Raw genomic sequence first — 23,256 nt, 5'->3', positions numbered from 1 at the left:
TAGAAGAGACGCTGGCTCACTCGGCCGAAGATCTGCTGTTTACACCCTTTGTCTCTGTAACGCGTAGAACTGGAGAGAGACGAACAGCTTATTTCCCTCTCAGCTCCCTCTCAAGTCCATCTTCAATCTTGGATCTGACGTGGACGGGTGGTGGTGGTGGTGAGGGGGGTCTGGGTCAGAAGATGGGTCCTATTAGAGGGATACGGTTTCACTGCAGATTAATGTTTTGTCTGGCAAGCTCTCTGAAATGCACTTAACATTTCATACAAATTCCCGAGGATGCTGAAAGCCGCGCCTCGCCACACACATTTTCTCTCCGTCTGTATCTCTCTGCTGCTCTCTCCGTCTTAATTGATCGAGCCGGTCAGACAATCTTGCTTTGTCCGTGCTCATTTCCAGTCAGGCTTGTTTAAGTGTTACAGACTGGAGTCAGATGGCTTGACTAAGAGGAGATTACTCCTCCCTTTACCAGACAGGCCGACAGCAACATGCTAACTTAAAAACCTTGAACCTGAAATCACGCTGAGCATCCTGGAAATGGCTCTGTGATGTTAAAGAGATAATGGATCTTTCAACATAAATGCTGCCCGGCTCTGCCAACCTGCATGCCGTGGTGCAGACTGCAGATGTCCACACGACCTCCCAGGTCCAAGCAGAAGCAGGTGTCAGTACAACAGCTGCAGGAGTGAAATGCAACACTCTTCGCAATAGATTCTGCGCTAATAGGTTTTTCCCGTATGTATAAAAACATTTATTTTGCTTTTTATTGCTTTTGCTTTTTATCTGTCTTGTTTTTTATTTCCTATTTCTTTTCCAGTTTCTCTCATTTATCCCTCGTGCCCCCCCCCCCTTCTCGGTTCCTCCTTACATTAAAGATGCAGACTGTAATAACGAGGCAACAGGCTGTGTGTTGGGGCGTTTGTGAGGGTGTTTCATTTGGTAGGTCTGCAGAAGGGGGGGGGGCTTAATGAAATGAAATGATGCAATGACAATAACATTTTTACAGTCACAGCAGGAGTTTAGATTATTAATTTAATTTTATAGTGCGTCTCCTGCTGCTGCTTTATGACAGCGTGAATGTGGAATGAAGCTCATACCTGTCAGGGAAATTAATGAATTCGTTTTATGTGCAACTTCTTTGTAGTTGTTGCTACAAATAAATCTCTATATTATGAAACACAAGTGACTCATGTGCACGTCACTCAGCAGTGATGGCTGATGGGTCATTTTTCCTCTCCTTTTGCAATCATTCTCAATAAAAATGTAAAAGAAAATTGACATATTGCCCAGCTACTACAGATCTCCAATAGCTATATTTACCAGAAACATCCCTAAAATAGAGATACAGTAAATGATAGTTTTCCTCCCTTCTTTTCAGGGTGAATGTTCTGTGATGGTGTCATAGATGTTGAGTTATGTTTACGGTATATTCTAAAACAAGGAGGCAAAGTAAGATTTTATCATTTTAATAATCAAAGTGACTTGTTTAGGTCATAAGGCTGCACCAGCCATAGGCCACAGGTCACTTTACCCTCTCAACTTTAGTTAGACAGCGTTTGTTCTTATCAAGGTAAACTGATCCACAAGGAAGCAAAAGTGGCAAGAAAAAAAAAACCGGAAGAAACCGTGAGCAGGACCAGGCTCATACAGGGGCACTATCCTTTTGATGTGTCTGAGGATGAAGAGAGGAGAGAAGAAAAAAAGGAAGGGGGAAGGACAAGAAAGAGGAGAACAGACACATTCATCACACCTCAAGCACAAATTGTAATAAATAGAGGTTTGGCGACTAAAAGATGCCTCACAGTCCTTGAAACAATTGATCTGACTTGTTTGAGTAGACGAGTGTTGCTCCTGACAACACAGCTTGGCCTGTTTGCCACAAAACAAGAGTTTATCACCTTACTCCTCCTCAAAATAAAATAAAACATGTATTACCTACTGTATAGTTCAGGTTGTCTGCCCTGGTCTTAGCTGAACTCTCTATAGCTGCACACTGTGTGTGTGTGTGTGTGTGTGTGTGTGTGTGTGTGTGTTGTGTGTGTGTGTGTGTGTGTGTTGTGTGTGTGTGTGTGTGTGTGTGTGTGTGTGTGTGTGTGTGTGTGTTCCACTCTGATCTCAGATCAGGCAGTAACTACTCAGGCACACATTGACATTCCAGACTGCCTGCCTGCTTGCCTCTCTGGCAAAAATAGAAATGTAAAACGACAAGCTCTTTTCCTCGGGTTTTTCCCACGCATAGTTTGTCTGAGCCGGTGGAGGCAGAATACGACGAGCTTTGGTCGGTGTCGGTTCAGATGAAAAACAACCAAAACCAAAGGTTGTTAAAAGGACGCCCTGGTAACAGACAGAAGATCCTTTCCTCATAGTGAGCCCAGTGAACATGGTGGTGACGAATATGTCAGATGCCAGCTGTGTGAAAACAAGACTGATGTTGAATTATTGCTTTTGGAATGATAATTATCCTCAGCTACTCTCGGAATGAACAGAAGGCACGCACATGGCTTTATAGGGAAAAGGCAGAGCGGCGGACTCAGTGGACTCTGCGCTTTCCTCAGTTTCCAGACTGAGAAAAACTGTTTATGTTAATGCCTTTAGAATAGTGAAAGTCCTTTACTTTATTGTGTATTTGTAGGGTATATGGTGCAGCGCAGGGGTCATGCAATATCAAAGAGGGTAAATACGCCATAAGTCACAATCTTTTTGGACATGGGCCATATTGGCTTTGATTGCCTTCTTTTAAGATCCGAGCTCAGCAGCAGTTCTGCAGCTGCAGCTTTCCCCTCTTTGCTCCAAGAGGCATTGCTCGCTGAGTAAGGGTGGAGTCCTGCCAGTTTTAAAAATCTCAAGAAAACTTATGTGGATCCATGAGCTCATTTTCTGTCATTTAAATCAATAAAGCTGTCAGTTTGTGCTGTGGAGAAAACTGCACAGGACGGAGGCTCCTCACCTACTGCAGATGGATTATATAGAAATCATAGGGGGGAGGGAAAAACCCTCCTCCCAAATGTGTTAAATCTAGAAAAGAGCTCAAAAAGGCCAGAATGAAGGTAAGGACATATTCAAGGTGTGAGTATTTACTGAGTTTTGAATGCAGTCGGCATTCATGGACATCGATCCTCACATTAGTCCAAACTGTACAGCTTAACAGAGAGGATAAACTCCACCTTGATGTCTTCTGAGGATGACGGAGGCCAGGATGACAGTGTCACGATGCGGGGGCACTGCAGGGATGACAGATGGGTGGCTAACTCCACCCTGCTGGCTCCCGGTCCACTGTGATTGATGCGTGAATGTGAGGAGCACATGGTCTTGGATTTAATTTGCTCACCGCCGTCGACTTGTTCCTATTGATTTAGAGGTGCTCTGGTGGCCGGCAGCAGCAGGGTGTGTGTGTGTGTGTGTGTGTGTGTGTGTGTGTGTGTGTGTGTGTGTGTGTGTGTGTGTGTGTGCGCGTGCGTGCGTGCGTGAGAGAGAGAGAGAAGAGAGAGAAATCAAGATGTACCAGTTACAAATGCATGTGCACAAAGAATGTCATAAATAGCTACAAGAAAGTCTCGAAGATATAAAAATCTGCACTGATGTTCATTTTCAAACCGATTGGAGCAATGGTACAGTATTTTGTCGGTATAAAAAAGACTTTTGTTTATCTAGCGCAGGAACAAACCTGCTAAAGTTAGCACAAAGCTTTTGCTTTTTAAGTCTTTGAGAGTGTGTGTGCGTGTGCGTGTGTGTGCGTGTGCGTGTGTGTGTGTGTGTGTGTGTGTGTGTGTGTGTGTGTGTGTACGTACGTATGCTGTATTTCTCTCTTTTTGGAAAATCTGTTGACTTATTAAGGCCAGTGTCCACAGTAACATATTCCCTCAGAAATGGATCCTTTGGACTCATTTTCCATCACTATTGGACAGAAACAATTAAAAAAACTTGCAAGTTCACATCATAGGATGTTACACTCTGTCAGATGAGAGACTAAATGCCCATTTTGAGCATTTGCTGATCTGGTAGGGGGCCCCATTGGTGTACATATAGCACACATCAATGGCATATTAAAATGGTTCTGTTTTCTGAAGCTAAATTTTTGATATCTCTTGTGTGCAGCAGCATGGAAACCACTGTATCAATGACTGGAAAGCACGGATGAAACACGTAATGCCCTCTGAGCTACTGTTTCCCATCTGGGTCGCAGGTCTGGGCCAGAATGATAACTCCAGATTAATTGAATGAAATATTCATGCTATGGTCTCACCTTGAGTTCAAGTAGTTCTGGCATCTCAGTGAGAAGAAAAAAAAACACTGCTGAATTTTCTCCAGACATCTGGTTTCCTCCCCGTGGTTCAATACCTGTTGCATTTTTCTGTAATTGAATTGTTCCGATTGCATCATCATTTCAGCTTATCTCAGTGGCAGAGCTGCGTTGGTTTGGTTAAAATGACGGATCCTCCGAAGACAACAAACAGCGCTGATGAAGGAATCGAGCTCAGTCACACTAAATCCAGGAAATGAGGTCCTGCACTCTGACGGCAGGTTAGAATTATTACCATCACATTAAAGATTTTCCAACACCCTCAATGTGCCCGTTCAAAAAGGTACAAAAAGCACACAAGGAGAATCGATTTCCATGATTCTCTAATCGATATATAGATCATCTTGTTGGCACTCGGTTAAACACAATGACTGGGCCCAGGTTGCCAGGTATTGACGAAATCCCCCAAGTTAATCCCTGTTTGTCCCTAATGAGCTTTCTATAGACACACACACACACACACACACACACAATGCACGGCTGTGTGATGAAACACACACCAGCACCAGACGCAGGGGTTGATCAGAGGAGACTTTATTCACACATCTAACAGTCTTTATTTGCAGCGAACGTTCATTCTCAATCATAAATTAATTAAGATTTTACACATTTTACTCTAATATGTCATTTCGCCGCTTTAAGGGTTTTACTCTTATTGTGTGTATCCTTTTTTAACGCTGTCAAATAACTGTCATCTGGCTCATCCGTTCAAAGAACGCACACACACACTCACAGAGGTTTTTCATCCGTGGAAAATGAACACTGTGGAATTAAATAGGAATCTCTCAATCCCAGTGACAGTTTCATCATGCACAAACACACAATCTTGCAAGAGAAAAGTGCACGAGGAAGGAGAAGGGAAACAGCTAACTTAGACATGAGGCAGTGGATTAAAAAAGCAGAGGAGCAGAGATGGGTCGGAAGGAAAGATGGAACAAAATCAAAAGATAAATGGGGCGAGTGTTGAAGAGTTCACGGTGGCAAATATGTCCGCTGGACATCTAATTTGATTAAAATGATAAAAACAAGGAATATTTGGAATAACACATCTACCATCTGATCATCTAGTAAAAATGGGATTCAGAATGATGAAATGAAAAGGGATCAAGATGGACATGGGTTCAGAAACTGGATATGTGCGAAGCCAGAAAAACCACCCAAGTGGCCTCAACGTGGCGGCGGAGAAGGAAAGGCAGATGATAAAAGGGTGTCAGTGAGCAGTGAGTTATTGATTGAAAGGGAGGTTTTTTCATGCATTAGAAACTACAAATATATTTCTGAGGTTGTTAACTTGCAGCCCCTGAAAAAGAGGTCGTTTTTTGTGCTCAATTCAAATCCGCTGCCGTGGTGCTTTGTGGGAAAATGATAGAAATTCTGTCACTGTCACGATCAGTCAGTGTGTGTTTTCTGGCGCAGCCCAGGAAAATGAATATGAAGCTAAAACGGGCGCTGAGAGGTCCTCTTCACAGTTGCATTAATGGTTGCTGCCCGATAGAAGCATGACCTGGTTTCATGGCCAGCAAACCATCATTTTGTGTGTTTTCAGGCTTTTTTTCTTTTTTACTTTTCATTAATGTGCCTAAATGTTTAAGTGGTCCTTCTTGTCAGCAGATCTTTTCACTGTATCAGGATGATCCACCACATTCATTTCACCCTTGCACGTACAATATGTGGCCAGACACTTGCGAGGACAAAGGTTTTCATAGACTCTTCCTGTCTGCCTCGTAAACCTTAGCTCAGCTCTTTAACCTGCCCATCTCGTTACTGTCAGTAATATGATTATTAAGTAATTCTTTTATAGTCGGCCATAACACACTCTCATTCATGTGGAGGGACATTTGGCTTTTAAATTGTGATTAAATCTTTTCTTTATAACCTCAGAACCAGCAGAGTGGCAGAACCGTTTGGGATTGCTAAATGTTTAATTCCGGTCGAGGTCGGGTTGAGCAGGTTATGGCACCGTAGTTAAAAGTGACGCTTTCAATAGGGCGCTGGATTTCCGCCATTTTAATGAAAGGATACCACCTTTGGGCGAGTGGCCAGTAAAACGACTGGCTCTCTCTCTCTCTCTCGTGTGTGAGGGATCGGCTTTAAGACCTTTGGTTTCAGGCTGCAATCAATCAACCTCATTTTCAGACCGATTTTCAATTATGTATGTTCAGGGTAGATGGCAAGGTGAGGTGCCTGGCACGGCTTTAGCTAAAGAATTCTCTTTTAAAAGAACTTGGGTCACATTCAAAGACCATGATTCCACTCTTGCCAGTTTGGTGTGTTCCATAGTTGAGGGACTAGTTTTGATGTCAATTCAAAGTAATTAACAGAGATTATTTGTGTAAAACAGTGCTGAAGGGTGCAAAAAAGGCAATGCCGTCAAAGCAGCCCGGTTAGTATTATTGCTTGATATTGTTTGCTAGATGACATGAATTTTGAGTCCTGGAAGTTGGAAGTTTGTGATGCTAGATGTTCATTTAGCATGGGGGTAGGGTGTTATGACATGGTAGGACTTTTGTCCCTTGGTTTCACACCCATCTTTGCCTCTCTGTGTCACACTTTATCTAAAAAGAGTTTGAGCCTTTTTATTTGTGTCTCAACTTTTCTTCTTTTCCATCTCTGCTTGGAAGCGAATATGCTGTTCTCTTTTCATCTCTGCTATCAGCTCCATCTGTCTCCATGTCCTTCATGCATTACTTATTGTATTAAAGAATATAGTCCAATAAGAGAAATGCCTTCACTTTTATGTCACGATATTAGATCCCAAATCCATCCAAAAACGGCTGTAAAAAATGTCCTGTAATAAACAGCATCTGACCTTGCTGTTGAAAACCTTGGTTAACCCGTCGTTGAAGGAAACTTCAGCTCATCAGTATCAGAGCAGCATAAATCATAAATTGTTTTCCAATTAGGTAGAAGCCAAAAACGAAGGTTAACCCTTCAATGCTGGATTATCTCTCTGTTTCCACTGTTAAAAGAAAATGAAAAACAAAGTTGAAGGAATTCATGCATTCGATCTTTTGAGGTTAAATCTATGTGTATTTTGCAGTATTGTGGATTTACACTGATGACAGCTGTGACATTCCCCCACATGGACAAGGCTTCGTGTTCATTGTTGTGGGGCGTTTAGAGTAGCATTAGAAAGCAGCTGCCAGGGACTCCATCCACCATTGTTTCTGTACCTGGAGAACATCCACCCATGCATGGGGAGGACATACAAAGCCACCCAAAACTGCGATTCAAACCAGCAGAGGCGTCAACCACTGAGCTGCCCTGCATGGAGAGCAAGGATTTGTGTAATGACCTGTGCTGCCAGTAGGGGGAGTCCCGACTTCCAGCCTGCAATTCTCTTCATGTTAAAGTGTATAATAGTGGATCTCAATTACCTCCGTATCGGTGGTTGGATATTAGTAATTTGTCTTTACCGGGGACTGAATTGCCTTCAATCTGCCACACTGTAGCGCTGGGTGGACTTAGTTTATTCATATGCATCATCTTTCATCTTCATATTTAAAAGCAACACTTATAAGATCTTTCCATGGTTGGAACATACCGCCTTTAGATCTCCAGTTTTAGAAATGGAGCAAATCAGGCTGCGATCATATCATCTGCAAGTAAACAGCTGTTGTGATTGCCTAGTGACAATACGTTAGCAACATTCCTTAAAAACTAGATAAATAAAAATCCTTTTCCCAGGAGAGGATTTGTTGTACGATGACAACCGTCACAATCCAATCAGTTTTCTAAAGCATACAGACACACCTTGAGAGGGAGACATTAAAACATATCGCCTTTGGATGATTGAAATGGCAACACGGTTTTTATTATTGCTCTCATGTTGAGCCGAATGCAAAACAGATTTTTAAATGTGCGAGCTTATCAGGCAAATAGTTTATTGGTGAGTTAAAACAAACAGTTATGCATTTGCCTATAAAGAAGCTGTTAGTAATTAATTAGAATTGGGATCTCTCCTCCCAGACCGCAGAATAGGAGGCCTGTGTGTGAGCGCGCGTGTGTGTGTGTAGATAGGTCACAATTAAATACAGAACAATAGCTACAGTAGATGAATGTGTTTCCATGTGTGTTATAAACTCACCACCCAAATCCATCTCTTGCGTTTGAATGTAGCATTGTTTGTAGTGTTCGACTCAGGAGACGGATGTCCGAGAGTGCAGAGCGGCATTTCAACCGCTCAGATATGGAGGGTTGTTGTAGCTTATCTGTGGTCCACTATAGATTTATGTTATAGGGCTTTTCATGCAAATACAAAAGGATCTAGCAGTTTAGGCCGTCATACTCCAACCATGTGTGACAAAATGGTTTGTAATTTGTGGCTAGCTTTTATAGAATAAGGGGGAGAGTGCAGGTATGGCTGCAACACTGCAAGCAAAGTGATTTCAGAGCTTTTCTTCCTCCTCGGGCAGGTAATTTGATTCCTGCAGGTTCCTGGAGGATCATCCAAGTAGCCAGTCCCCATTCTAATAAAAGCTGAGCTCTGCAGGACCAGGAGGCTAAAAACCCCCATTAACTTCTCTCCCGTCAACATGGGGACAGGTAACCCCTTGACCCTGGAGAGCTCCCGCATGCCCTGATCATGTGACCCAGGAGTTGCAAAGCTGATGAGGAGACAGCTGGAGTCTGACACCACTCTGGGAGAAAAGCTGCGAAAGAGTTGATGGGAGCAAAAGAGGAAGAGAAGATTGTCTTTTTGGCTGCCATGATTTGGAAAATTAGGCATACATTTAGACCTCCCTGAAATGTATTGCCAAATGCTTTTTATTCCTCACCAAAGTTCTTTTATGCTTTTTAAATGATCGTGTATCCTCTATATGTAATTATCGCCATTTAAAAGGAGCGTAACAGCTTGGTTGTGACAGCAGTTCTCTTTGTGAGGGAACATTCGCTCTTTTTTTGATTGTAATTTCAATGTTGTAATTTTGTTTGATCCACCGTCTCTCTTTTCCTTGTTTCCTGTTCAGTGGGATGCTATCACAGAGATGGATGAGCACAACCGGCCCATCCATACTTTCCAAGTGTGCAACGTGATGGAGCCCAATCAGAACAACTGGCTTCGTTCAAACTGGATCCCTCGACAGGCCGCCCAAAAGATTTACGTGGAGCTCCGCTTCACCCTACGCGACTGCAACTCCATCCCCTGGGTGTCTGGCACTTGCAAGGAAACATTCAATCTCTTCTATCACGAGACCGACGAGGCTCACGGTGTGAAATTCAGGCCCGCGCAGTACACTAAAATCGACACCATCGCAGCCGACGAGAGCTTTACCCAGATGGACCTCGGCGATCGGATCCTGAAACTCAACACTGAAGTGCGGGAGATGGGACCCATGACCAGGAAGGGCTTCTATCTGGCTTTCCAGGACATCGGTGCCTGCATCGCTTTGGTGTCAGTGAGGGTTTATTACAAGAAGTGTCCCTTCACGCTGAGGAACCTGGCTTCCTTTCCCGACACGGTGCCTCGTGTCGACTCCTCCTCACTGGTGGAGGTGAGGGGGGAGTGCATCCAACACGCTGAAGAAAGAGACACACCCAAGCTGTTCTGTGGTGCCGATGGAGACTGGCTGGTTCCCTTGGGAAGATGCGTCTGCAGCGTTGGCTACGAGGAAATCGATGGCTCGTGCATTGGTGAGTTTTCCAGTCCGGTTCCCCCCCTTTATTTATATATCTGGAAGAAACTAAAAAAAGATGAAAAGCCATGTATATACAGTATGCCTCCATACAAGAGCAGAGTGAGTGGATCTGATTAGGCATGCATGAAGGTATGTATTTCTGTGTATCAGCGGCGTGCCACCTGCCGTCCTGGAGGCTCGCCTCGGTCAGGCAGATAACCTCGGCTGGCTGGGTAGCGGTTTGATCCCCAACACTCAGATATGAATTATCTCTGGAAGCACCACTCAGTTGAAAAGCTATAGTACACACACCACACCTTCATGAAAATCCACCTTGCCGCGTACGGGTCTGGTGTCAGGGCAGACGCGCGGCTGCACATGACAGTAATCTGCAAATCTGTTATCTACAAGTCCAAGGTGCTCAGATAAACTGTTCCCCCTCTCTGAAATGATGCTGCATTCACTGACTCAACACTGTCAGGCAGGCAAGCAACAATGGAGTATCACTCAAAAAACACCGTTAAATGCCTTTAAATATGCTGGGAATAGGGGACTCATATAGAGAGCTGCTAATAGCTAAATAAACTGCTAAGTAACTCAGTGCTTCAGCATGTGATGCGCATGGGCACAAAACCCTTCCGTCTATTCAGCTATGCTTTCAGCTCTTTAGAAAAATGCTTTTGAGACTTCTCAGTGCCCATCGCCCCCACTCTAGAACCAGATGTCCTTGTACGGCTGATTACTATTCATCCTGTCACACTTGTTAGCGAGGTTCCAGCTGCAATTACAGCTGCATCGCAATCAGCATGCCAGAAGATAAACTGGGTTTAGGTGCTTATTTCATAGCTGTCACAGTTCTTTCTCTTTTTTTCTTCATCTGTTCACTCCCTGTCATGCTGCTGGTCAAGGCCCCCCTCCACACACACACACACACACACTCAGCACACTACAACAATGTGGGATGTGAAAAACAAGTGTCATATATTCATCACAAACTAGAGAGAAGGACGTGGACCAAAATAACAATGGTTAAAAACTCATTCTTGAAGGCAAAACTGGTTATTTTATTTCTGGTTCTTTTTTTTCCTACCCACTGTGTTCAAAAGAATACGCATCACAAGCTGCATTCATTTAGCATTTTAGCTAATCATTTTTCCACCTTCTTTCCTTTCCAGCTACCCTTCCTATTTTCCTCCTTCTCAAATGTAGATTTCACAGTTGAGTTGAGTTTGGTCCTTTGCGCAGAACCGTGACTTTTTACTGCAGCGTCAGCTCCAAAATGCAAAATACTTGTTCATTGTTCCAGGATTCAAACAGGCATTGTTATTAAAAGTCTCTTGAGTTTCCGTTGGAGCATCTTTGGACAGTACAGAAGAAACAGTGAGGTGAGTGTCTGAGCCAATGACCCAAATCTTTTTAAATACTATGTCTGCCTGGTTGGGACGGAGAACAACAGCAGGTTTTAGTGATTTTAATTATGTAAAATAATCAATATTTTATGGTTTAACATTGTACTTTGTGTTGTGCTTTTTGTAATAGCTGTCAGAATTTAATATTACATAGATCTAAACTCTAGTAAAGCCTTAGTGGAGGCACAGAGACGGCTCTCACCACCAGCTGGACTCTATGGATGCTGCCTGATTGTAAATGCCAATTTTTTTTCCAAATATCTTGCAGATTAGAACATTTTTCATGCTGTTATTTGTACAGTAGAGTTGTCTTGTTCAAGTGTCCTGTTGGACAATTGCAATAAAATCTAGTTCATTGAAACCCCCACTACATTAGGCTAATGTCTATATTTCTTTATAAAGACACACACACGCACATCATTTTCACATTACTTTAACTGTAATACAGCCCCACTGGTGTTGTTACCACTGTCTGCATAATAGCCTTGTTTGAGGTTTTTAATTTTTTTTGAAGAACTATGATTAATGGAATTCCAATGCATTTATCTGTGGGATCTGTGTGTTTGCAATTTCTTGTCACCAAGTTTGCTAAACTGAAGTTGTAAAGAGGAGTCCCATCCCCACAAGATTATCTCTTTACGACACATTCATTGGCACGTCAGACTTTAGCATAAGAGAACAAACCCAAAAGAAAATAAGACAATTTCTTGCTACATGTGCCATTATCCAAAGATTTAAAAAAGAAAACAATTTCAACTTTGCGTTCAAAAATGCATCATAAATTTTTTTCAACTAGTATTTAAGTTTGGTCTTTTTTAAAATATAATTTCATTTACACATTTAAATGCCAAATTGCTGCCAAGATTTTTCATCCTATAACATTTTTTCCTGTAATTGAACAATTCATTGGCACTGCTGTGCTAATGTAAAGTGACATTCTGGTATAAACAACCCGAAAAAAAGTTTCTCTTAACACATCTTCAATTAGAGAATGACAACAGTCGGAGAATGGTTACAGCACATATCCTGCAGCCTGTCAGTCAGACAAATAAGATGTTACACACAGAGAAAGAGAGCCAGAGGGAAGGAGGGAGGATGTGAAGTCAAACAGCATTCAGATCACACCCACACCCAGGCGTAGATGCAAACCACGCCAGACCACCTGGCAATATGGTCTTTAAACACACACACACACACACACACACACACACACACACACACACACACACACAAAAGGGCTAGAGTATGGGCAACTTAGTGTGAGTCCAAAAGACCACATTTTTCTCTCACAAAACAAACTCTAACCCACACAGTAAGACACACCGGGGGGGCTCAGGCTGGCATCAGCGACAGAGCTGTTTACAGATGGGCCACACTGCAGGGAGACACTGTGACATTTCAGAAAACGATGGTTTTAGTTTAACAAGCACAGCCCTTTAGGCCTAATTGGGTTTGGGTTTGTGTGCATGTGTGTGTGTTTTTGGACTATATATGGCAACGGTTGTTAGATTATTTTAATCCCACTTCATTTAGAATCAACAGACATGGAAATAGTAAAGGACATGTAGGTCTCCAAAGAGTATGCTGATACCTCTCCATTTCATCACACTTTGTCGTACTTTCCACTGTTGCCTTCTGAAATAAATGGAAACATCTGTAAGAAGACATGAAAGTGCGAATGGACCTGTCCTATCTCTTTTTAAATTCATTGTATTTTTTCTAAATAAATCAGTGTAGATCATGCATTGTGAATGGCATGTAGATGAATATTACAATTGTGAAGCATACCCAAGGAATATGTGTCTTGACAAATAACCTCCGTGTGTTGCTGCTGTCAACCCACCGCTCATTTACATTTTCCTCCGATTTCCATCTATCTGATCTGGAGATAAAGTCCTGTAATTGAAAACAAAGATGAAGTTTGGTGTTACCTTCCAGTTTTCGTGGAGGAAAAACTGTTAAGTAACGCTTGACAAGCAGTGACCAGTGAGGCAAGGTGGTGTAAAACATTCTGCAAATTTCATTCATCAAAAGAACAAGTGAAGGGTGAACAGATTTCCGTGCCACATAAATGAAAGCGAGATACCCAAACAGGCTTGACTAATTAACAACAAAAGAACAACAAAAAAGGCCTCAATGTTTTGTTTTAAGATTTGTGGTGAATAAGACATCCAACTGTGGCACCAGCTGATAACAGTCTACTATACAAATGAAAAACCTCTCCAGGGTTCCCCAGGTCAACGTCAGTGCACAGCCTCTAACCACAAACACAAACCTCTCTATTTTTACATCTACCAAATCTCCTTCGACCAGCATCCAACACAAAAATGTTCCAGAGCTCTGAACTTCAGATCTTTTAGGGGGGTCATGTGGCATCTTTGCCATGAAATTCACAGCCTGCAGCTAGTTTACCAATCCTCCCCTAAATACTGAGACGAGGAACCTGCACAGATACAGATAGACAGACACACCACTCAGTCCAAACCATCACAGCATCACATTGGTCACAATGAAATCCTGCTGGCCACGTCTGTATTCACAACATGTGCAGTCCCCTGCTGTGCCACTGATTGGTTGTGACCATGCCGTAGGGATCAATGGTTTGGCACCATGAAAAATGGGCGCCATCTGGAGTGGGCCAGGGAGGTCGGGGAGCGGGTTGCAACGAGCTGAGACTTGTCATCTTCCTACTCATGCTACAGCTTGATCTTTCTACCACCTGGCACTGACCCGCTCGCTGATCCTTGGGCTTGTGTAGATGTGAGACTCAGTGAATCGGGACGGTGGCTCGACTACACTGACAATTGTTTAAACCAGTAAATTGTTTTCCTTTTCTCTGATAACCTTAAAACAGAATCAGCTAGCTATAACGGTTATGATGTCACGATTCCTCCTTAAGCTAGTACTATTCTTCCATGGTAAACCTTTAAAATGTCTTAAAACAATGAAAACTGCATCCATTTTAATGACCTCTCTTGTTCCATCACACCACCTTTAGTTGAGTCAGATGCAGATCAGATCCATCCCATTGCCACTTCCTCCCATTATGCCAACCTGAACAACTGTGATGCATCAGTGGTTTACAAAGGTCCTTCCAATCGCTTGTGTTGTACCAACCGCATACAATGAATCAGGCGGTTAAGAACATATTAACCACTAGTGTTTTGTCAACAATTGATTGAGCTGGTTTTACTTTGTATTCGCTTGGAGTCCGTAGCGGAAGAGAAAGGGTCGCGTCCCTAGATCCCACCAAAAGCGCCAGACTCAAGGGATTTATCAGGGCCAGTCTGGAGCAAAAAGAATAAAAACAGGACACTAAACCAACAAAGCCTCCTCAGACCACTGTGGGTGTTCTGAGGAAGCGGTAAAGAAGATTAAATTAACTTGTATGTTTGTGCGCTCCACAATGCTGCTTGTGTTTACCGAGATGTTCTGTATATCACTTACTTACTGTTTATATTTAAATATATCACTTCATAAGCATTTAGATGCTCTCATGTTGTTGCAGTGCAAACTGTAATTAAGAACAAATGTGGAGAGGGAGCATGCTTAATTGCATTTGTCAAGCCGGATGGGTTGTCAGGCACCCAGAGATCCCGTCATCTCCTCGCATTTGAACAGTTTAAAGAATAAATTATGCAGATTTCACTTTTTGTGAGTTCTACTTGCAACGTGAACTTGCCGTGACTTCTGCTTGGCTTTTATTCCCCTCCCTTCCCCGAGAATTACTTCAAAGCCGGGACGTGATCAAAGATGGGCGAAGGGGTGGAAAAAAAGGAAAAAATTCCCCAACGTACCGGCACCCTGCATACATACATAGATCCTCCGCCTGTCTCAGCACCACGCGCTCTCTCACTCGGTAAAAACAAAAGCGCGCAACGGCGTCTGATCTCGCTCTTTTTTGTCTCCTCGAACACAGTCCTGTCAGACGATGCAACATTTCAATTGATTTCTCCGCTCCCTCACATGTGCATGTTCTATTTTAGTACGTAACCAAGAGACTGAATTAGTCATTAAAGGATATGTATAGCACGACATGGCCCAGATAAGACATCACAGGCCGGGATTGAAGAGCAGACTTGTCACAAATGAAAGCACATTTTAGGAGGCGGAGATAGATCATCCCTAGTGGATTAAATGAGGAGGGGGGGGTTATTTAGGGTTCAAGATTAATTATCACAGTGCTTATTAAATGGCAGTTTATTTATCCATATGTACAGGAGCTTGTACAGCTGTGTACATAATTCAATCATATATGTGGTGGAACTGTTGTGTAGGAGATCAGTCATTTATATAAGAATCTATCAGTACCAGGAGGATTAGAAAGGATGGAGGATGACTTGAAATATGTTCCAAATTAAGGCCTCACTCTTTTGACTACGATTTCCATTTAATTGCCTCTAAAATTGAGACATTTAAAATTGTTGCTGGGGTTCTTCAGTTTGAAGACTCTTCTGATCATCTGGAAAAATGATACCTGATCGATTTGATCCCTAGTGTGATAGTTTATCTGTAACAAAGAATTTACTGGTAACAAAAGTACAGAAGGGGGAAAAAAAGCCATTTATATCGAAACAAAATGAGCCTTATATTTTACCCTACAATATTGGGTTAATTCTCTCATCAATCTTAACTTGAAATACAACAAATTCAGGTCACGAGGGGTATTTTTCCAGTTGTTATTTTCCATATAGATTAAGTGCGACCATATGTGTATATCTCTGTCGCACTATCACTCTATTTTCTCATATGAGCAGCACCAGAGCAGAAACTGAGCCGATGACCCCAGGGTACGAAAGGCTTTAACTAGCAGTAGGTGTCTCTCAATGTGCCAGACTGCAGCAGCCAAGCTTGTTAGTCACACTGGTGGAATGGCACACATGCACACACACGCGTATGTAGACACACACGCGCGCGCGCGCGTCCCATGGATAGACTTAATCCAGTCATTGAATTCAGCATGTAGAGATAGCACAACTGGGTCAATTCTGGAGAAGAGCATGGTGTGAAACTGTTACCCTGGGGCTGGATTGAGGTCTGAACTTTGGCTGACCCCCACCATCAAATGCAACTGTACAATGAAATCGCAGAATTTGCCAGATGGAATCTGCTTGAGCTAATTCTGACAACTTCATTGATCAGGCTAAAACTCACATTTAAGCCGCAGGAAGAGTAGCTGGCTCTTGGATCAAATGCGGCATCCGTAATTGAGTTGCGCTTCATGTCGAGCCAGATGAGAGAGGAGTTGCCGTAGCCGAGGAGCTGGGAATGTTGGTCCGCTCCTGATTTCAATTTCACATATGTAATTAAGGAAATAATATGCCTCTGGATGGAAACATGAAGAGTTGATTCAAAAGGTTAAAAATGATGAACTATTGCCAGTGTGTACACTGTACCTGTATGAGTGCTTGTCCTACTTTAGTCATGATATTCAATTCAACCATTTTAAATGCTTTACATGTTTAATTGCATTGTTAAGTAGCAGATAATGAAAAACGTTTCACTAAAGTTAAAAAGATTCTTAACTTGTCAGTGTTTTGAGGGATTTTCTCTGTTGAAATGTGGCTTTTTTCAGATGACAAATGGAGGTTAATGTAATCTGTGCATGACTGATGCATAATTCATATCTTTTAACGTCATTCATGTAGGTGCATTCAGTTACAGAAGAAGGACATAATTGAGTGGAAATGGGAGCGGTAATCAATCAGTGCAGACCTAATGAACCAGCTGTTCTCTGAAGGATTCTTCTTTCAAATGTAAGATTTGATTATTGAAACTTGAAGTTTTGGAGATTATTCTGGTCTTCACCACGGACAGGTCACCCGTCCATCACTCACACCTAGGGGCAATTTTGAGTCTTCAATCAACTTTATGTTCACATTATTGGACTGTGGGAGGAAAGTGGTGCAGCTAGAGAGAAAAACTTCACTGGCAAAGCAAGATCATGCAAAGTGTAATGGCTGGAATCAATTCCAGAACCTTCTTCCTGAAGCAACTTTGTCCACTGCAGATTTTTACCAAATTTTGCAGTCAATAGTGTAGGCTATAAATGTGAGCTGTGTGTTTCCTCATTTAACTTAGGAGCACAATGCGGTGCAGCTAACAACGGCTCATAGTTATTAGAATGTATATTTGCATCTCTTTAATATAGTAAATAGGTGTAATGAATGTAAATAATGCAAATATATATTTTACTGCAATATGTTGTGACCTGCTTAAATGAACAGGTTCTTTCTCCACTTTGCACTACAGTCAATTTAAGTGGTCAAGCTTAGCCACAACTCAGCTGTAGATTCAAAATATCACCTCTAGTGGAGCCATTTTAAACAGCCATTACTTTTTGTAATGGTAACACTGTGCACCATTAGCCTTCAGCAACAAGTCAAATGTATTGTTCATCTGGAGCCCTCCGAACATCCAAAGTAGATTTATATGATAGAATAAAGGCCAAGTTTCAGAGACAAAACGGGCATTTTGTAATGTCGGCGTATAGTTTGTGTGCCTGCGTGTGAATGTGTGTTCTTGTACAAGCGTAGTGGTGAATTTCATATTTCTCCTGCAAAGTGAGGACATTTTGGGGAAAATTTTACCTGGTCCTCACAAGTTCTAGAGTCTGTATTGGTTGGGTCAGGCTGGGGATGTAAGCCCTCACAAAGATAGAAGTATGATTGTGTGTGTGCGTGTTTATTTTGTTTCAGCTCCCAGCTCAGTGTGTATTTAAAGGGTCATGTGTCCTTATTATCTATCGCCAGCTGCAGCCAGGAGGCAGCTCATCCCACTCGAGCTGATGTATGCTTATTGAGCAGCCAGAAGCAAAGACTGTAGCCTTGATTTATAAACTAATACAGCTTGTTTTATTGGGGATTGATCTCTCTGCGTCTCCATCAGTAAAGAGTCCCCTGGTCTTTATTCAGAGTGACAGAAGGTAATAAAGGTATGGATACAAAAAAGAATGACAAAAGTGCTCATAATTATGCTGCTTAGTGCCTCCCCCTCTCGCTGACATTCATTTATCACGCCGTATAACCAAACTTCAAAAAAGTTGAAATAATGTTTGGCCTGAAGTTTTAAAACTTAATTTACTGTGCGTGTGTCTGACAGGCATAAATGAAATCACCTGAAGGTTGCACACATGGACAGGGTGCAGACTGACTTAATATATTTTGGCAGTGACAGATTTCTTTTGATGGAGTGACAGAAAAATCTGAAAGCTGTCCGTCATTTTGAGACAGTGGGAGCTGTCCATCGATACATAGATTTTGATATGCAGTCAGCTCCTGCAGACCAGCTGTGCAATGCACGAGGGACCAGTTCAAAGACTTACTGGGTCATTCTTGCTTTATAATGTGAATTTGTGTGATTCTGTTTGCTGATTACGAGTTTGATCCAGACTGCCTATTTAATGTTCTATCAAGTGTGATAAGCTGGTATTTCTTTGTGAAATTGCACCTGTCTGCAGTCTGTCCTTTCTTGATTTCCTTGGTGAATCAGCTGTAACTAGGTTTGAAATTCATGACACTCAAAAAATGCAAAACATCAGATCCGCTAAAGACTGAAAAGAATAGATTGGAAGAGGCTAATTAGTAATTTTGTAAATTAGAAAGTCTCCAGTTAGTTTATCATTCTTCTTTGTTTTGAAGTGCATATTTAAGGCATTCCCGACTGTGATGCAAAGCTCAGAGTCAGCGTGTGTTGACTTTGCTGAGACAGATCTGCAAGAACTCGCAAACAGACGCATAAATCAAAGGCTGAGTTTTAACCTCTGCCCCCAGCAAGCAGAGGTGTCACAGTCCTCACTTTAGCAGTGAAGTGCGCAGCTCTCTGCAGCCTCTTAACGGAGCATCTTGAATGCATTAATTCATCTCATGACAGTTCTTCAGTTTGACGCGCTCCTCTCAGCTCCATCACACTCACAATGACGCAGAACAGACGTGGGATAAAATACGAGGGGAGCGTACTGTTTCATTCTGTCTGGCCCCGGGATTCCTGTCCGCACACACTTGGCAGCTTTAAGTGTTTGTTAAAGCCCCTGAAGAGGGAGGTTTATGGACACAACTGAAGTTTGTGTCACCAGATGACGGAGGTAATGGAGCTAAACCAGACACCAGCTCAGGCATCTCCATCATACAGAGGAAACCCTCCTGACATTTCCAACACCACATGTCGTGCTGAACAGAGTCAACGGCAGGAATCTAACGGAAGGATTTGTGTCCTTGGGTCGTAGCAGCGCAGTCTATTGGAGACTGGGCTGGGAAGCGGAGGGCTCTCGGTTCGAGTCCCTGTCTGGACAAAACCTGGAAGGTGTTCTGGTAGTAGCGGAAGGTGCTATAACACCTGCAGAGCAATGCCGAGGTACCCTCGAGCAAGGTAGTAAACTCACAAATGCTCATATAGGACCCCTCATCCAGGGGTGGACCTGCCCTCAACCGAAATGTGCCCCTCCCGTGACCCCGAAAGGGGATATTTGTGTGTGATATTTGACTCCACTAAAACAGACTGCCATAGTTTCTCTAAGATTCTGGAAAAACTTTTCAATAATAGACTATACAATTTTATAGATAAATATAATCTACTTAATGACAACCAATATTGATCCTTTATTGACTTAAAAAACGCCTTTGACACAATCAATCATAAATTATTATTTTAAAGAAACTTGAACTTTATGGAATAAGAAGTGTAGTTTTAAGTTGGGTTAGTCGTTACCCAGCAAACAGAAAACAATTGATCTAATTAGACCATCGCTTCAACAGGATACTGCCTGTTTTGTTCCCCAGGGGTCGGTGGGCCCCAAAATGTTTGTATTATACATTAATGACATATGTAATGGTTCAGAACCTCTTTTGTTTGCAGAAGGTACCAATATCCTTTGATTTAAACAGTGTTATCGAGCTTATAAATTCAGAAAGGTGCAAATTAAAATTGCGGTTTGATAGAAATAAATTATCATTAAATCCATGCAACACAAAAATAAGGTTATTAGGGAATTGTGGTGAACTTGCAAACAAATGTTCAAATAAATGCTGTGGATAATAAAAGGATGACTGCAAGTGAACATCTGGGAATTATAATTGATGAAAATCTTAATTGGAAGCCTCACATAACACATTTACAGTTGCAGTATTATGCAAAGCAAATCAGGTTCAATCCATTGTGCTCTTGTATCACCATATCTGACCTACAGAGATCTGGGGCCACAATTATTGGAATTCCCTTTAATTTCCATACATTCTATAGAAAAGAGCAATCAGGATACTAGACAAAGCTAGCTACAGGTACCATACAGGACTGCTGTTTCTGCAATCAAGGATACTTAAACTCAGGGGACAAATGGCACCGACCATGTTCACAGCAAAAAATAATCAGTTACTAGGAAACCGCATGTTCAGTCAGAGGGAAAGAAAATATAATTAAAGGGGATTTATTTACTTCACAAAAGCAAATGTAAGAAAAAGAAGAAAACCTTTCTTTGGTGAAACCAAAGAATGAATTAAGCTTCGCTCCTTGTCACTCCTTTTTGAATATGGATGATTATGCTTCTGTGTTTTGTGGTTTTCGGTAGTTAATTTGGTTTATGTTAATTACATTTGATGCTACAAGCAGATATTGTGCCCTATCTTATTTTCTATGTTCAAAATAAGTAAAATGAAAACCAAAAACCTATACCTCAGGTGGACTAATGTCCTCATTCCTTTGTCCCTCAGTGTTCCTTGTTCCACTATCCTCACTCTCAGATGCCAGTAAATTCTGCAGCCTGTCCACATTCCAGGTTCTTGGTCTGAGCGTGAGCACATCCAAACACAGGAGAATCTTTTGGCATCATCTCCATCACACTAAGCCTTTGCTGCCCCACATTGGTGGGGGCTTTGGAATCTGAGGCCAATATAAGTGCTTCTTTTTACAGAATTCTGACAACAAAGGATCCATCTTCTCTGTTTGGCAGTGTGGTTGTTCTCATGCTGCACTCTGTTCTATATAGTTCTATATATCCACAGAGTCTCCATCCGTTTAAGGCCACTGAACAGATCCGCTAAAATGATGCACTGGAAGGTGCTTACTGACCGTCAGCCCCCCATCTTTCACCCTGGAGACCAGAGTTCATGCACCAAATGTAATAAAGGCTCAGTGCTTATTTCCTAAACCCAGCCGAGCGGAACATTTAAATGCGGAGGTAAATCAGGGTAAATGCAAATATCCCAGCAGTTTCCTATATAGGGGGCCAGCTGACTATAATTGTCATATATCACAGGAACTAATAAGCCATTATCTGCAAACAGTGTTGGGCTGCATCCATGGTATATCATCTTTGTGTTAGCGTAAAAGTGCAGTTCTAAGTTTTCAAAGGTTTGTCACGATGATTGCGCCACCTAGTGTTGGAATATGTAGGCTAGCTCATGATATTTTTATAGAATGCTTTTATCATCTTAATGATGAAAATATTGTCATTATCAGCCAATAACTCATCAGGCAGGGAAGTACCGTACATCCCTAGTTTACATCCTGTTGTCAGACACACACAGGTTGCAGGGTTGTTGGACAGAGTCTTATTCTATGTCCACTGCTTTATTTGTCTGAAGGACCAAACAGTTTGTTTCATCCTTTGCACTTTGACCGGTTTTTACGCAGACAATTTTCTCCCACCTTGCTCTGCGGGTAGGAAGAGGGGCTTTCTGTCACGGGCCAAAGGAGACAGGAGGAGTGCAAGTCTCTATCCTTTCCATGGATTTCACTCAAGGAGCTTGCCCCAGAGGGGGGACTTTATCCTCTTATTGAAATCCAACAGGCAGGAGGAACGATGACAGCAGGCAGGGGAACGAGGAAACAATGGCTGCCGCCATTTATTTGAAGGGGTTTACACCTTCTGTTTGTTGATCTGGTTTGCTGCTGTTTGTGTTAATAGAAAGAGAAGGGAGGTCAGTCACTGGGAAACAGGGTTTTTTTTAGAATGAAGTTTGTGCGTCCAGCTGAAGTGGGAATTGCAGGTCCTCTGCTTGTACTCAACAAACGTCACACACATGTAAAACATTCTAAATAAAAGGGTGATGGCATCTGTGTCCCCTCTGCTGATATGCAAAAGGAACATACTTTAATCACAGTTTTGATCTCCCTCTCTCTTCCATTCCACAGTCATGTGTTTACCCAAGATTACTGTAAATATTCATTCTTGTCCCATCCATCTTTTTCCTCCCAGCTCAGTATTGAATTGCCGCCTATCTTAGAAACATTCAGGAACCTCAATCTGCCTTTCTTTCATTTCTAAGCAATCGGACCTCCAAAACCTGCCACGGTTGAAGAGCCGGCGTGTGCACAGACACACACACGGACACACACACACACTCACATACAGGCGCTTGGTGTTCTGATTTGTCTGTCTGATAGTGCTGTCAGTGAGACTGGATGTCAGAGAGAAGGAATCTATTACAGGATCGATTTGGCCATGCAATTAGGTGGCAACGGGAATTTCTCATTTCACTTTCCTCTCTCTAACACTTCTCTCTGGGGAACTTTGAAAAAGGGATGAAGTGATGTGCTCTGATGGCTAGTAGAAGAGCAGAAAAAGACAGGATTAGGTGCAGAGGGAAAACGAATGTGTGTAGTTTTAGTCTGACAGATGTGGGAACATTTTTACTCTATGGAGGAACAAAAACGGTGCAGCACCTGGCTACGGACACGTACGTAACCTATCCGCATCCATCATCTGGTCTGCCTGCTTCTCTTTAACCATTGTCTGATAAAAATCGGATTCCTCTCCCTGTAATAAGCAATAGAAACTTAAAATAAGGAGTAGGCATTTTTAATATTATGTTTAAAAAACATAATAAAATGAAATGCTGCATTTCAAAGGTTGTGCGACTACACCCATAACTCACATCAGGTTGTATATCTGTATGCTCTAAATCTAATTCAGCAATGCTGTGGATGCTTTTAA

General features: G+C 42.2%; 1 protein-coding gene across 1 annotated transcript in view; it reads left to right on the top strand.

Annotated features, from left to right (window-relative positions):
* epha6 (eph receptor A6) overlaps window positions 1-23,256 on the top strand; it is a 95,417-nt gene that overhangs the window by 15,644 nt on the left and 56,517 nt on the right. The window contains exon 3 of the mRNA XM_057034391.1: window positions 9,271-9,934. Coding sequence (XP_056890371.1) covers window positions 9,271-9,934 — 664 coding nt within the window. The remainder of the gene's footprint in view (window positions 1-9,270; window positions 9,935-23,256) is intronic.

The sequence above is a fragment of the Takifugu flavidus genome, chromosome 1 (assembly GCF_003711565.1).
Source record: "Takifugu flavidus isolate HTHZ2018 chromosome 1, ASM371156v2, whole genome shotgun sequence".
NCBI classification, from domain to species: domain Eukaryota; kingdom Metazoa; phylum Chordata; class Actinopteri; order Tetraodontiformes; family Tetraodontidae; genus Takifugu; species Takifugu flavidus.
This window is presented reverse-complemented; position numbering and strand designations above follow the sequence as displayed.